Genomic DNA, 17382 nt, shown 5'->3' on the forward strand with positions numbered 1-17382 from the left:
TGTGTGTGTGTGTGTGTGTGTGTGTGTGTGTGTGTGTGTGTGTGTGTGTGTGTGTGTGTGTGTGTGTGTGTGTGTGTGTGTGTATGCATGCACATGTGCGTTTGTGTGCATGTATGTGTGCATGTGTGTTTGTGTTCATTAGACTAGATGATATATTAATAATGGTGTATTATTAAATGAGTGTTAAAACTTCTGAAGTATAATTACCATCTTCCTGACAGCCTTATGCGCTACTGATCTTTAGCACACTTATACAGTCTGCTTACTATAATCCTTGAGGAACAGAACTAACTTATCTGTCACAAATATTTCTGTTCCCTCTATACAGGAGAGTCTTCATCCAAGATATAAAAATAAAAGTACCTTCAAAAAATAATTAAGTGAATGCTTTGCCACAGCTCTCTCTGTCTGCCTATGCTTTCTGGCTGTTGAAAGTTTTCCACCTACACTGCAGTGTTGTGTAATTAAAGTGTCTGCAGTCTAACACTGTCATGAAAGGCACAACAACCTCGGGGCAAATGTTAACAGAGTTCACTCTGACAAAGGAAGTAAAGCCAGCTTTGAATTCACACAGTGCATGGCAACCATTTCTTAACAATCATTCTGCATCTTGAATTATAATAAGCAGAGAAATAAAAATGTAAGAATTAAGTACTGTTTGCTGCCTTAATATTTGTAAGTAGACTGGAAAGCTATGAAGTGTAGTAATTCAGGCATTGGCTGTTACTGTCTGTGTCGTGTTGATCATTATCATCATGAAGCAGTATATTATCTGTCAAGTGCTCCTAGGACCCTTTTACTCCCTAATCATAGCCCCCCCCGCCCGTTACTGTTATACAGCAGTACAGCACTGTATCTCTTTAAAACCCCTAGTCACTCTTAATCGTTAGCTTATGCCACTCAACAAAATATTTACCAAATAGTGCTTCCTGCCCACAAACACCACTATTCCTAATTATGTACTTCTTGTCATTGCAGTTGTTTAGATGGCTAGATAATTCTGGGGCATTTGTTTCTGAAAGGGGTTCTGACTGTTATAATTTGTTTAATGGGAATTCTATAACTAGCTCTCAGAGAAGTTTCTGCCTGTAATAAGGACATACTCCTGTATAAAGGACAGCATTATGTTCATAGGTTCATACTAGGCTAACAACTGTACTTTCATCTTAAAACTAAACTGTGCAGTAACTGAGACCTGGTTCAAGGCTCCAGAGAGCACCCCTGCAATACCAGGCTACAACTCTTACCACACTTTTCAGCCACAAAACCAAGACCGAAACCCTAAAGGTGGAGGAGTGTCCATATTAACAAAGGATATTCACACCTCCAGGCTAGTTGCCCAACACAATGCATCTGAAATTCTCCAGGTGCAACTAACACTAGGTAAGACTGCAATTCAAATTGTAGCTTGCTACAGATCCCCCACCATGCCCCAAGATTCTCACTACACCTTTCTAAACATACTGGAATATATTAAGATACAACCAAATACCCTAATACTTGGTGATTTCAACTACCCTGCCATTAACTGGGAAAACTACTCAGGTACCAACTCCTTTTCCCAACGGTTCTTGGAATTCATAAATTCCAACGCCCTGGATCAACTAATCCATTGTCCCACCAGGGGCTCCAATATCCTAGACCTGGTCATTACCAACATGGGAGATAGATGCTCCACACCAGTGGTCACCCCCTCATTGGTCAGGTCTGACCATAAGCAAATCATCCTTGACATCCACATCTCACCCCCACCCCCCAGTAAGGAAACCTTAAAAAACTTCTCCAAAGCCAACTTCATGCTACTGAAGTCACAAGTAACAAGCTTCATGACACCCATGCAGACGGGATCTGAAAGTTCGACTGCAGAATCCTACAGTAAGGCACTGTATGAGCACATCCACTCGTGCATGAATCATGCCATCCCAAATAGAACCAAGATGCTCTTCTCCAAAAAAAGGAAGCCAATCTGGTGGTACCCTGCTATAAACAAACTATACAACAGAAGGAAGAAACTGTTGCAGAAAAGAGGAATATCCCAGGATGCAAAAAACTCCCTCACCAGCCTCATTAAGAAGCTGAGATCCCTCATAAAATCCTCAAAAGCTAGTTACAAAAATAAAATTGCCAAAGATTCCAAAGACAACCACAAGGCATTCTATAGTTATGTCAAGAATCTAAATGGCAATGCTCAGATCTGTTCTGAGCTACAACAGAATGGCATTAAATATACTGATCCCAAGGATATTGCCAATATCCTGGCAGATCGATTTAGTGCCAACTTCACCCCCCCCCTCACTCCCTAAAGGGCCCATCTCAATACCAAACGATTGCCAAATTCTGGTAATCACGGCCACACAGCTAAAAACCGCACTCTCCAAAGCTAAGAATACAGCATCCATGGGACCAGATGACATCCCAGGCTGTGTACTACATGAACTACAAAATGAACTGGCACCTCACCTAAGTGTCATGTTTGATCATAGCCTCACCTCAGGCTTTGTGCCCACTGAGTGGTGCACAGCTACAGTTATCCCACTCCACAAGGGGGGATCCACCTTGGATCCCGGGAACTACTGTGCCATCAGTCTGACAAGCCTAATCTGCAAGGGCATGGAACGCATTATCATGGAGCTTATAAACAAAGACATTGGCAACCTTCAAACACTGGACCCCACCCAGTTTGGGTTTGTGAAGGGTCGATCTTGTCTCCTGCCTGTCTGATTGACTTCTTTGAATCAGTCTCCAGAGCTGTGGACGAGGGTAAGACGGTCCACACAGCCTATCTGGACCTCGCCAAGGCCTTCGACACCATTCCACACTCTGGAATCATAGATAAATTTACTAAGCTGGGCATAAATCCCTATGTCACTCGATGGGTTGCTAACTGGCTTACTGACAGAACCCAGACTGTAAAAGTAGCCGACCCCAAATCCAGCTCCAGACAAGTGACAAGTGGAGTACCTCAGGGTTCAGTCCTGGGACCACTCTTGTTTGGCATCAACTTCTCTAAAGTACAGCCAACACTAAGGGACTCTGGCTAACAAAGTTCGCAGATGGACTGCAAACTGGGAGCCATTACTGAATCCCCAAATGATGTGGATATTCTACAAAAGGGCCTTACAGAAACAGATGCCTGGTGCCAGAGCCATGGGCTCAAGCTTAATGCTAAGAAATGTATAGTTATCCACTTTGGAAAAAAACATGTACCCATGAATTACCACATAGGTGGCAGTACACTAAACATCGAAAGTGTGATGAGAGACTTAGGGACACAGGTGGACAGTGGTCTCACTTTCGATAACCACATCGCCACAACAGTCAGGAAATCCTTCTATGTGGCACACCTCATCACTAAGGGCTTTTCATCCAGAAAAAAGAGGTCATTGTCCCACTGTACTCATCCCTCATTAGACCCATTATAGAGTATAATGCCCCGTTTGGTAAGTACCTCACAAGACATCTGCAACAGCTGGAAAGGCCACAGAAATACCTCACTAAAAGAAACACAGGCCTAAATCAGATGCCATATGCTGACCGTCTAAAAAAACTCCAGCTATACTCTGTGGCATATCATCTACTAAGAGGCGATCTCTGCTTAACATACAAGGCCATGTCAAACCCTGAGCTGTTGGACATGCTCCACTTGAAGAAATCCCAATCCCTCAAAGCCACACGCTCCAGGGATCTAAACCTTGTCATCACAATGAACAAAATATGCTGGAGGGATAGGTTTCTGACCCAGAGACTCCCCATACTCTGGAACAGACTGCCCACACATGTCAAGCAGAGCACCTCCTTGGCCCTCTTCAAAAGTAACCTTGATGATTGGCTGGGAGATAGTAAATTCACCCCGGGGATCATGTCAGTCACTCTGCTAGACAGGGGTCCAGATAAGTAAATATTGTGGGAAGAAATATCCAGGGAATTGTTATGGCTAGGCTTGTATAGGCCCTAGGGCCGATAGCCTTGTACCAACCTATGAACCTATGAACCTATGAACTTCCCTTGTGGGCCATTTTAAGCCTAGCCAATTAACCAATATGAGAATCAAATCCTGCACTTTGTGTCTGTAAGGCAACTATCTTAACCATTATGCCAACCTCGTATATGATAAAAAAAGGAAGCACATGATGATTTCCTGGGGTTTAATATTTTTCATGGTATTAACAGATTAGAATGTTCTACTGTGTTCTAATATTCATAAGAAACTTTTAGTTTTAAGATGAAAGTACAGTTGTTTCTGTCAATGCTAAGCATTATATATTCCTTGTTTTTACCTCTGGGGGCTGTAAATCACTCACCTTCCTTAACTCAATCAGCCTGTCAATTCCTGTCTTGAGACAGGAGCAAATTCCTTTCCAGCATGGCCAAAACCTTTACAGCCAGTTCATTCCCTGGTTATAGGGCCAGATATATCAAATAATTACCAGGAAAGATGAGTGTCAGGAGGAAGGGGGGAGCCAATCTGCCAGACCTACCAGCTTCCCTTTCCAGTTGTTGGAGCTCCTAACCCCACAACATCTGTCTTATGTGCCACTGTCGCTGCTTGCTGTGGGAAGCATGCATACATTTCACCCAAGTGGTAAACCCAGAGCTGTCTCTCTCACTGCCAGGATTGTCATTTCCATCCTCTCTGGCTCCTCCCCTTCATCTGTCGTGGCATTAATCAAATGTGAGTCATCTGGGTCACATCCAAGACTTCATGACATGAGGGTATTCTGAAAATATATTTCTGATTTCAATACTGTTTTAGGGGAATATTTAAGTACATTTTCTGTTGCAGATGGAATAACAGCTGCAGTTCTTAACTCTATGACTTACTTTTGGCAGTGCTCACACCATGGGGCATAGAATTCGACCATCCAAATTTCATCACTGTCCAACACATGCTGATTAAAGGTAGCATCAGTCAGTTCAATGACATCTGTATTCTCTTTGCCTGTATCAACTGGCTGTAAATAAACAATGCACATTAGCTGATGAGGCAGTGTGATACTGAGATGGGTTAAACAGTATTACAATTCAAGTATGAAGTTTAACAGCAGCAAGGAATATAACAGGAATATCTGAAATTAAAATAGCCCTATATTTATTTCTTCACTTATTTATTCATGGCTGACCAGATGAACATATTAAATACAAGTCTGCCTGTTCAATTTTGATCCAGACAAGATAAGTGACAGTTAGACAACTGCTATGCTGTATACATTAAAAGAAAAAAAAAGCACTGTGTTAACAGCACATTTCAAATAATTACAGCACAAACCTGCAAGGGCAGAAAGAAGAACAACATACATTTATTTATTTTGTCAGTAAGCAAGGTGGACTACCTGGCCATTTTTAGTCATAACATTGGCATAATAAATAAAAATAACAAAAAATACCTGAAGTACAAAAATGTCACATAAACCACAGATATTCAGGTAATTTAGAATCAGACAATGATAAAGTGAAGCATGTAAAATATAGTATCTTCAGTTAAATTACTTCATAGATGAATGACTAATTTAAACGTGGACATTGTTACCTGGTGGCAAGCACACAAGTGAAAAGTATAATATTATTATTAGTAGTCAGGGCCAGCCTTTGGTCAACTGGTGCCCTATGCAAAAGTTCTCCACACCTCCCCTCCCAACACCAATCAGTACCTCCATCCTGGTCTACCAACACCATCGAGATTACTGGAAAAGTGCCCCTGCTAGAGTGGCACCCTAGGCAGCCGCCTAGTTGGCCTATGCCTAAGGTTGTCTATGTTAGTAGTAGTAGCAGTAACAGTAATGTGAATCACACAAGCTTCTCAGACAATTCCTTATACATTTACATACAACAGCATTTAGTTGCTGTGCTGTTTGAGAGACAGATGGAAGCAGAGATGGATCATGGGTAACTGGGTCCCTAAGCAGGGATACAAATCAGCACCCACCACCACCATACCACTATCCCTTTACGTGATTGTCTCTCAAAAATTACTATTATATTTCCTGAAAATGATAAATATCAAAATATCAAAATAACAAAGGTAGTTCATAGATTCTTGACTCGCTTTGCTTGACTATAATTTGCATTACTATCAGCTACCCAAATGGATACAGTAAGTTTAAGTAGTCTGCAGGCCATACCTCAACAATCTAAAGTAAGACATCAGGGATCACTAGCCTAGTATGCACATATGAACCTATGAATTGTGCAATTATTTACAGTGTTACACACATAGTCATCAGTCCTCTCAATGTTATAGTCAGTGTTATTCCCTTATCTGGTAAACATCCCTTCCAGAGGTTCATTGAGCCCTGCCCTTATGGTCACCCTATGAACTCTTCTGCTCCAATCCTAGGTAAGAGTCCTTTGACTAATCGATTCCCAGAAGAAAGAAGTGAGCTGGCAGGGACTCTGGGAGTCACCTTCTGGATGCTAGACTATCAGGATTTTGCATTAAACTCTATCCTCCCCCATGCACGTGCAATCAGACCCAAGGGGTGGGCCTTCAATGTGATGTACAGCCAAGCCTTTATATGCAGTGTAATCAATTGCCCCATGTAGGCTGCACTCCCCATATAAACCCCATACTCTACTGGGACATCAACTATGGACAACATTCATAAAAACATGCTCCTCCTCCAGCCACCTACGAAAAGGAACATTCATAAACACATGCTCCTCCTCCATCCACCTACGAAAAGGAACATTCATAAACACATGCTCCTCCTCCAGCCACCAACAAAAAGGAACATTCATAAACAAATGCTCCTCCTCCATCTACCTTCAAAAAGGAACATTCATAAACACATACTCCTCCTCCAGCAACCTACGAAAAGGAACATTCATAAACACATGCTCCTCCTCCAGCCACCTACGAATGGCCAAGCAGACTAAATGCCATCATTTTTCTCCTTTCCCACCAGTTCCAAAAGGTGCCTAAGCCAGTACTTGAACTTGGGTCATCTGCGTCATCATAGCCAAAGCTATGCATAGGTAGAGATGGTCTTTTTGCAATTCATTTATTAATTTTATTTTAGTTCTATTATGTTACTTAACCTCCTAGTGCCATCACAGGCATACCCTAGCTTTCATAACTCAAGTTTTAAGCTGTTCTTCACTATTGTAATTCTCTTAATAACTAGTAAAACAGTCTACTCTGCAGACTAAACAATATTTGCAGTTATACATATCGAACTGCCTAATCCCACACTAATAACAATGTCTCTAGCAATAATGCTAAATGTACAATACAGTGCTCTTGACTATCACATACATATAGTAAATCCTCCCTATCGTATAGCCCCAACCTTTGCTTATTCACAACAAAATTTCTTAGATTCTCTCAGTAATGTCATCCAAGTCTGTCTCTACCACAAACCTCCAGTTATTCATGTTCAGCCTACCCACTTTGTAACGTTCAGAAATATCATACCCATTACCAAAGAGAAATTATATGTCATGGTCAGAAGGAAGCTGATTTGGGCAGCCTGCAGTGTCGAGAAACATTGGTGGATTTAGTGCCAGCTATGTACAAGCACCTACTGACTCAAGTATAACAGTGCTCATTTTACAGAGGGATTCACAGTGGGAGTAGGGCTGCATCAGGGTTCAGCTCTGAACCCACTGTGTTCATAATACATTAACAAACAGGTTGGAGGTAACAAATCACCAAAGCTGATATATGCAAATGATGTGTCATTGCAAGCAAACTCTGAAGAGGAACGTCAGCAAATGATAGGGCAATAGAATGCCAAACTATAAGTATGGGGCATGAAACTGAGTGCAGGCAAAACAGTTATTGTGGCAGCAAATGGGAGAAATCAGAAATAAGCTAAAAATTGAGACAGAAGGGAAAATAGTGGAACATGTTCACAGTTTCAGGTATCTTGAAGGGATGGTTGAGGGGAATGGAAGTTTGAATGAGGAGGTGAAAGCTAGAATCAGAGAGGTAGTGTGTGACAGAAGAATGCCAAAGCAACAGAAAACAAAGGTATACAAATCAGTGGTATGACCAGTACTTCTGTATGGTACAAAATCAGAACAGTAAAGGCAGAGCAGTTGATGAGAGGTGATGAAGATGAAGTGCTTGAGAAGGGCAGTAGAATGCACACTGTGGGATAGATGAAGAAATTACATCAGAGCAGTAGCCCTAGATGCAGAGAAGATCAAAGAGAACAGACTATGGAGGGTCAGGTAAATATGCAGGAAAACAGAAGACAATCTGGTGAAGAAGATTTTGGAAAGACAGGAAGAAGGCAAGAGGAAACAAAGATGCCCAGAAAAGAGATGGATGGATTGTGTGAGGGAAGGCCCACAACAGTCAGGCATGACTGATGAAGAAGGTGGTAGAGTGACACTGAATCTAGATATGTGGTGGCAGTTGACAAGACACCTAGAACCAATGTAGAAAAGAGGGGAGATTGATGATGATTATGATGAGATATTATAACAACTGTTACAAACCACACGTGTCCACCCCAGCTGAGGTCCTCTGTTAGAAGCAACCTTAGCAGTCCAACCCAGACTGCTTATGTCTACAGTCCCTATTAGTGCCACATATTAATACTCACAGTGTATACAACAGACTATCCATACTCCATATATGGGTTAATTATTATATCTCAAATATTGTATTATCTATAAATTTGGGTTAAAGTCATAGCTACATGATGCAAAAATAGTCTGAGATAGAGCTGAGGCATTTAGGAAGAATAGAACACACAAAAGTGCATGAGGTACTAATTAGATTTAAAAGTAAACACTTCTGCATAATTCATGCTTCCCGTTTGCATCATAGTACTTTAGAAGAGTCTTTACTATCTGCCCTATCAATTAATTTAGCTAAGCAGATCATACTGGATTGAAACTATAACTTAACCCATTCTCTAAAGGATGCTGAACATAAATCCTTCTCCTGGGCTGTAGACAATATCAAAAGTGAAATTATATTACTAGATAACTTCAATATTGAGTGGGGTCATCTTGCTTCTTTTTCCCAATGTAATCTTCATAGTTAGTTTTTTAAGCTTACTTAACTACTTACAGCAACTACAGCAACTAACAAACTACTGGCAATCAAAGTGCTTTTGACTAGATATAAGTGACCTATTCAAATAACATGTTTTGTAGCAAACATTATATTAGGCCCAGTTAGTGATTTTTCCTGGTACATTTACATATAACATTAAATCATAAACAGTATCAAACTAGCTCTACCGATTCACATACACTAAAATTTATTTCAACAAAGAAGCATTTAATAAAACTGTAAATTCGATCATCTGGCAATCACTGTAAACCTTAGATTTCAATACCGCACTTCAACTCTTCTTTGCATCCTACTCAGCTTACTTAACCTGTAGCCACTATCTGCTTGTAATGAGCTAAACTAAGGAATTTTCTATGGGTACCCCTCCCCCCAATAAAATCTTCAGTAAGAAAGCAAAACAACAACTTAAAACAATATATCCAAATTAAGTGTAAAACCACCACATGCTTTACAAATAACAATGCAATTAGCCAAAGATATGCTGCCTTAGGTAACTCTCTCTTTAACACCCTACCTAGACAGGATATGTTCTCAGTCCCTACCACCACATATTAACACTCATGGTGCACCAATAACAAATTGACAAAAATCCATTGCAACAAGAAATGTAGACGCACTTCCCCAACAAATTCTGGTCACTCACTGTTCTCTCCTGATAAAGCTCTACAACCAGATCTTATCCACATTGAATCCCCTTGACAATGCCACACAATTCTGTCAACACTTCATTAACATCTGCAAGCTTGCCCCTTCCAATCACCTAATAAATAGCTCTGCATACTTTCACCTGCATTTGGTTACCCCTTTACACAGGACTACAAACATCCTAATCCTTGCACATATATGTTTCAATATACTTAAACTTCTTAAAATCATCATCCCTCGCTTCAGGCTGCTTCCCCCATTCCATCTCTAGCATAACACTAAGACTATAATTTATCCTATGACTATCTTCAGTAACAGATCTCTAAAAGAAAGCAACATCCCCTTCACTTGGAAAACATTGATTGTAGTGTCAATCCACAATGGAGACACCTCTACTGATCGCAAATTTCCTCACTTCTAAAATACTAAAAAAGTGTGTCCACAGAGATGGTTTACATCATCTCATCAATAAAAAATTCTATCAGCATAACAGCATGGTTTGAGGACTACAGGTGTCGAAAAACTGCCTCATTGACATCTGCAACCATCTCCACCCATAAATCTCAAAGACTATACCAGAGCAAGAAAGAAACCAAAATAAAAATACTTTATTATAACCCTCTGGCATTTTGACATAGACTGCAGAGGTGTTCAATAAGAAAAAACTGCACAATAAACTCAAATTACTTAAATACTGTTACATAAAATAAAACCCCCAATCATATGAGGGCTTCAGTTATTCAATATACCATTCATTAAACCCAATACTTTCAATTACATTCCACATTTATTCTCTTAGGTTATAACATCTGATATCTTAATAAATGCACTAGTTTTTTATACAAAAACATATTCTAAGTTTTTATTGCCCCTAAATCTACATATACTTGCTCTAATATTGTAGTTTGTATACATTTAAAACTGCTATTATGAAACTCTTTAAAATGCATTGCTATAAGACTTTCTGTGTCACCATTCTTTATATTATCTCTAAATAGAAGGGTACCTCAGGGGTTAGTTTTGGCCCCTATCATGTAATTTCATGGCAAATGGAGGTTTGATGCGGAAGAAAGAAATAACTGGAGACGTATGTTTTGGGAGTGTAATGAGTTGCCAGACTTTAAAAATTCCAAACAGAGTACTCCGTGAGAAATATTGAATGAGCAAATGGATATAACTAAGGAAATGATTTTTTGATCTGGGATACAAGATCGAAATTGTCTAGACATAATAATAATAATAATAATAATAATAATAATAATGTCTGTTGGCTGCCAAAAAAGTAAATGGCTAGAAAATGGAAATCAAAGTCAAAACCAACCAAATTTCAAGTACTGAATATTTTAACAGAGATAAAAGAACTGAAAGTGGGATATTTAGAAAAGGTAGGGACAAATTACATACAAAAAAATTAAAATTGTGGTAACAACATATGCAGAATAATGCCTTAGAGGAGTAGTAAGGTTTAGGGGAAGGCAGGAATTCATCAATTTGTATAATGTTGGATTGATAACAATTATAGAAAAGAATATATGTGATGTAAAATGTTTACAATTAGGAACATATTAATATGGTTTGTTTCCTTTTTTTATAAACATATGTTTGACTGAGTTTTAAGTGATAGTTCAATAAAGGTGTTAAAAAAATAGAACTAAGAAAACACATTTCTTTATAAGTTAATGGATCCCCAGACTGTGGAACTTGATGCCAGTTTATATTAGAGAATCTCTTAATTCAAATACTTTTAAGAAGCAACTAAATTGCTATATGGGGGAGCATACACTTGCATGTAACAGAAAAGAATTTGAATTATGTATGGTCTAATTTTGGACCTTTGGCAGTTCTAACTTAACTATGTAACTATGTATCCCTCACATGCTAATGTGATCTAACATTAACCATTCTAGTAGATTTCCCAATATAAACACAATTACATGGTCATTTTAAAGCATACATGACAGGAGTCTGGGTATAACTTCCATTAGGACAAAACTGGATTTTATTAATGCAAACAAAAATATTTAGCACAAATCTACAAACACTACTTCTATTAAAAGGTAAATATCCCTATAAAGTTGTTGTTGTTGTCATTGTTGTGTCTTTCAGCTTTTCCAGGTTAGGGGTCGCCACAGCGGAGCTCCGGTCCGCTAATGATTGTCAGTTGATTTTTACTTGGCGAGTTGCCAGCCCTAACGCACAACCTTCAACGAAGGTACGCCCATTCACGCATGTCTCCATGCAGAAGACGCTCTAGCTGAGAGTTGAACCGGTCAGCGTCTTACTGTGAGGCGACAACGCTACCGCAGCACCACCACCGCAGATATAAGTATCCCTATAAAGTCCAGTATTGAAATCCAAACTGATTTCAGGGTGTCTAAAATGTCTGTGAATAATCATGCCCCCATATTCCTACCTCTCTTAAAAGATATTCTTGGGTTATCACATATTTTCCACTCCACCACAGGATTATAATGAAGTAATTTGTTTGGTATCTTTTTGTCTATTTGTTGTTTTACAATTTGTTTCTTCTTATAATATGTACCTAATATACAAGATTGGTTTTCCTAAAGTTATCTAAAGTTTTTGACACAGTAAATAATAGTCATTCTCTTCCATCCTTCATCCCTAAACTTATCCCCAACACTAAAAAATGGTTCACTATATAAATGGCTTTTAAATCTCACCTAAAGTAAAAAATAAGCTGCTCAGCCTACAACAACACTTACTAAGGTAATGCTCCCCTCACTATTCATTGAATGTAAGAGTTATTCTGCATGTACTACACCAAGACCTTGACAAAATGGCTATTACGTATCATAACCTAGATAGATTGCAAGAGATAAAAGCACTTATTACTGCAAGGTGCATTTTAGTATTTTCTTTGGCTGCCACATTGCAAATCTCTGCACAGACAAAAATGCACTCATCTTGTTGGATTAATAACAGAATATGAATCAAGCAGTAATTTAAAAACCATTCATCAACAGTTTATTAGGAAGAACAAAGAAATGCCCGGTGAAGTTATATAACAGTGCTGGTGCTGCTAAACACAAACATATTACTACTGAGTCCATCTAATACATGCCTGGAAAAAACACTCTAAGCAGGAGCACATGATAATGTGTTCATCTGACACTAAATCCACAGAAACAATACATTAGTACTGCAATTCAATGACATTTAACTCTGCTATATATCTGTACACTCACCTATAATTTTACAACACATAGGAAGACATTATCAATTCTAGATACCTACTCACGTGTATGGAACTGTCCTTTATAGGCCTGCTAACTGAAATCTTTTTTTTTTTTTGCTTAACATGGTACTCACTTATTTGTATGGCACAGACTGCTGATGGAAGTCTTATTGGTCTTGTGTTTTGTAAGAGTGTGAATTCATGTGAATAGGGGCTCAAAGACAGCATAATCCCCATGAAACATTAGAAAAATTCTGAAAAAAATGGCATAAAATAACAGTAAACAAAAACAAAAGTCTTAAGTATTCATGGCTTTTGCTATTTTATTTTAATGCAGTCTGTTATTGTATGTTTTGCTCAGCTTTTATTGGTGATGATCAGGCTTAACATCATTTTCTGAAGAGGTACAGCAACATTCATGAGGGTACCTGTAGATATAAGTAAGCACCAAAATCATAGCTTAATGATTCATCTGGGATTGTGTCATCAAATGATTTCCTGAGTTATCACCTTGTCCAGTGCAACATTGCTTTGTGGCATTGAGTTTGGTTATTACTTACCATCTATTTATCATTTCCCAGTAGAAGAGGTATGACTCACCGTGGGTTCAGGGGCTTTGGGGTTCCATAGCTTCCCTTTAGCCAGGGATCCTATAATGCTCATGGCATGATCAATGATGTCATGTGCTGTCTTGGCTTCTGTGGGCAAAGAGAAGAAGAGACATCATGCTGGTGCATGTCATGTGCTGTCAGCAAACATGAACATAAACAGGCGGTGCATGTTCAAAATGGACAGCCTGATACATCCCACCACTAACAACTTGTGATACATGAAGAGCTGTCAAGATTCAATTCGGACTACACTTTTAAAAACAATAATGTGTGATATATCAGGGAAAACAGCGAACATTGTAAGTTTTTGGGACAATAAGCCCCCACGGTCATTCGCTTTATACATACTAATTTCAATATCTTGGCACATCACAATTAGAGAAAAGAGAATTCTTTGAGATACTGCAGTCTCAGAACTGTCAAAACAGGGAAGCTTGACTTCAAACTTTAACATGACACTATGAGTAGACTTACACAATCAGACTGAATTCTAATTAAGAGTAAGCTATTGATACATACATACACAACAGAAATTATCAAAAATCAACAAAAAGTTCAAAGAGCATAGGTCAAGCATAAATGAACAGACATTATCAGCATGTATTTGCTATTTCAGTTGTAACTAGGCCTCCGGAACTGGATAATGCAGAGATTTCATAATATGAGCTGCTGGTGAGCTTTAGCCTGCAGTCTTAAGTTTGAGCTCTGAGCAAGTTACTTACCTAGGCAGTGCTCCTGTAACCAACTTGTTTAAATTGGGTTCTGGACCTAGTTAGGTTGCCCTGTTAGCAGACGAATAACACGCACACACACACACGCACGCATGTGCACACACACACACACACACACACACACACACGCACACACGCACACACGCACACGCATACACGCACACACAAACACACACACACACACACACACACACACACACACACACACACACACACACACACACACACACACACACACACACACACACACACACACACACACACACACACACACACACACACACACACACACACACACACACACACACACACACACACACACACACACACACACACACACACACACACACACACACACACACACACACACACACACACACACACACACACACACACACACACACACACACACACACACACACACACACACACGCACACACGCACACACACACACACACACACACACACGCACACACACACACACACACAGACGATATATAAAATATCACAGATGCTGTACTGTCTCATTCACTGCATATAATTAAAGACCCCACTCTAGATGAAGCAAGAACAGCATTAAGGAAAATGAAGTCAGGGAAAGCAGTAGGCTCAGATAAGGTCTATAGAACATATGATCAAGATGCTGGGTGAGTGAGATAGGGGAGAAATGGCTCCTGAGGGTATTCAAAGCAGTATGGACAGAAAGGTTTATCTCAGATTATGGGAAAATAAGCATTCTAATGTCAGTGCACAATAACAAAGGGGACATTCACAACTGTGAGCAGTCTATCCACATCAATCTCCCGTCACACTGCATGAAAATGTTGGAGAGGGGAATTGATAAATGAATACACAGAGCAATAGAAAGCAAGATGAGAAATGAGCAGTTTGTATTCAGATCAAGATGCAGCACAATCAACTTGATGGTTACAGTGAGGCAGATAGTGGAGAAATGAGGAAAGAATCCGATGGGGCATTCCTAGTCTTGGAAAAAACATATGACAAGGCCCCAAGAAAGCCAATTTTGAGATTTCTGTGATGATCTGAAGTCCTAGAAACACTGATAGAAATAGTACAGACTATGTACAATGACTTAGTGACACAAGAATAAACAGTGTTTGGACTCGCATGTGGGTTCCTAGAGGGTGTGCGGATGCATCAGAGTTCAGCTCTGAGCCCACTGCTATTAATACTGATGGACTATATTACCAAATAGGTGAGGGGATAGCTTGACAAAGCTGCTGTATGCACATGATATGACATTATAGGCAGACTCTGAGCAAGAACTTTAGCAAAGGATTGTGGAGTGCAATGCAAAACTGAAGCAACATGGGATGAAACTGAGTACAGACAAGACAGGTGACATGGCAGCAAATAGGGGAAATCAGAAGAACTTGAAGCATGAGATATAAGGGAAAATAGTGAAACAGATTAACAGCTGCACGTATCTGGGAGGGATGACTGAGGAGGTCAATACTAGAAACAAAAGTGGCAGAGGGTGCCAGGGCTAGTGTATGACAGAAGAATGCCAATGAAGATGAAATGTAAGGTGTACAAAACAGTGATGTGACCAGTACTACTGTGTGGTACAGAAACCTGGGCAGTGAAGGCAGAACAGATGAAGAAGCTGGAGGTTATAAACTTGAAGTGCCTGTGACAGATGATAGGATTCATACTGTGGGACAGAAAAGAAATTATGACAATAGGGTTAATTATGAAAGGAACATCTAACTCACAATTAGGAAGTATTAGCTCGCTGTAAAAGATATTCTGAGAAGTGTAGTTAGGAGTAAGGCCTATTCTGGAGTATTGTGTGGCAGCATGTATTTATAATTGTTCCCAGTTATATAAGCTGGAAAGGATAGAGTGTTTTTACAAGGCAAATAAAGCATGTCATACATTTAAGCTATGGGGAGAGGCAAGAAATTCTCCCGGCACTCATTTGTTTACAGATTACTTACAGGAGATTTGATCTTAATCGATAAGTATATGACTAATGATACTTTTTTTGCAACTTTAGGGATTCAGTTTAAGATACATTCAAGAGGACCAGAAACAATAGTCTGTTATTGTATAATTCAATATGTAATACTATTCTGGGAGGAAAATCATTTCATGATAGATCAGATCTGTCAGCTAACCAAAATGAGTCATTAGTGATTGTAATATTGATAACCAAAAAATCAATAATAAAAAAATGGAAACGACTGCCAACATATATTAGGAGAGCTACAAGTGTGGAATTATTCAAAAGTGCAGTGAATGAATGGAACAGAGACTTTGAATTTTGGTTTTCTGCAGTTTGTAGCAAACTCATGGAAAGCCATTCAATGGCTCTGAGACTGAAAGCAACAAACACTGAACACTGAACATGACGTCATAGCAGAAGACAAAATAGCTCCAATTGCATAAAAGGTCAAAGAGAACAGATTACGGTGATTCAGGCATAAGTATAGGAAAGCAAAAAATGATTTAGTGAAAAAGATTTGGAAGAGATGGGAAGAAGGCAAGAAGAAACAAGGACATCCTGCTAAGGGATGGACTGATTGCATGAGAGAGGACCTCTGACAGTCATGACTGTCAAAACAGGTAGGAGTATGGTATTAAAACATAGATAGTACAATTGTGTAAGTAAATTTAGCATAACAGTAGATGATTGAATAATCACTGCTGTAGAAACCTTAGCTCTATGGGTTACATCTTGTAGAAGACATAACAGCCAGCCAGCTTCCAGAGATTAAGTGCACCTTCCACATGCCCAAAGCACTGGCAGCTGGAGAAGAGCTAAAGAAAATCAGTGGTTTGGAGGCTTTCAGGCCAACTGAGAGAGGAATGCTAGAGCCCAGAAAAGGGTCAACACTATGCAAATAAAAATCAAAGTCCTCATCCTGGCAACAAAAGATATAAAAAATAAGGGGAATGTAGTGAGGATGCAGCTAATGCAACAGTGATTATTCAAACAAATACTGTTATGATAATTTTACTTACAGAACTGTACTATGCTCATCATTTGATCATTGCTGCAGTAGCCTTGGTTATATGGGTAGATTACCATACCTTATACTTATTGGAAGGAAAAAGGATGAGGTTCCAGGAGTCTCTGGAGAATGGTCTTAGCAAAGCCTGCTCTAGACCTGGAAAAGGAATCTAGCCTGTAGTGTTTAGGTT

At 39.4% G+C, this 17382-nt stretch overlaps 1 protein-coding gene across 1 annotated transcript in view; it reads right to left on the reverse strand.

Moving 5' to 3' along the window:
* Positions 1–17382, reverse strand: part of LOC122792425 (protein disulfide-isomerase A6-like) — a 907246-nt gene that overhangs the window by 623714 nt on the left and 266150 nt on the right. The window contains exons 5-6 of the mRNA XM_044060214.1: positions 13473–13582; positions 4822–4952 (exon numbers count right to left, since the gene is read on the reverse strand). Of these exons, the coding sequence (XP_043916149.1) occupies positions 4822–4952; positions 13473–13582 (241 nt within the window). The remainder of the gene's footprint in view (positions 1–4821; positions 4953–13472; positions 13583–17382) is intronic.

This window comes from Protopterus annectens, chromosome 1.part2 (genome assembly GCF_019279795.1).
Source record: "Protopterus annectens isolate FY-2018-M chromosome 1.part2, PAN1.0, whole genome shotgun sequence".
NCBI classification, from domain to species: Eukaryota; Metazoa; Chordata; order Ceratodontiformes; family Protopteridae; genus Protopterus; species Protopterus annectens.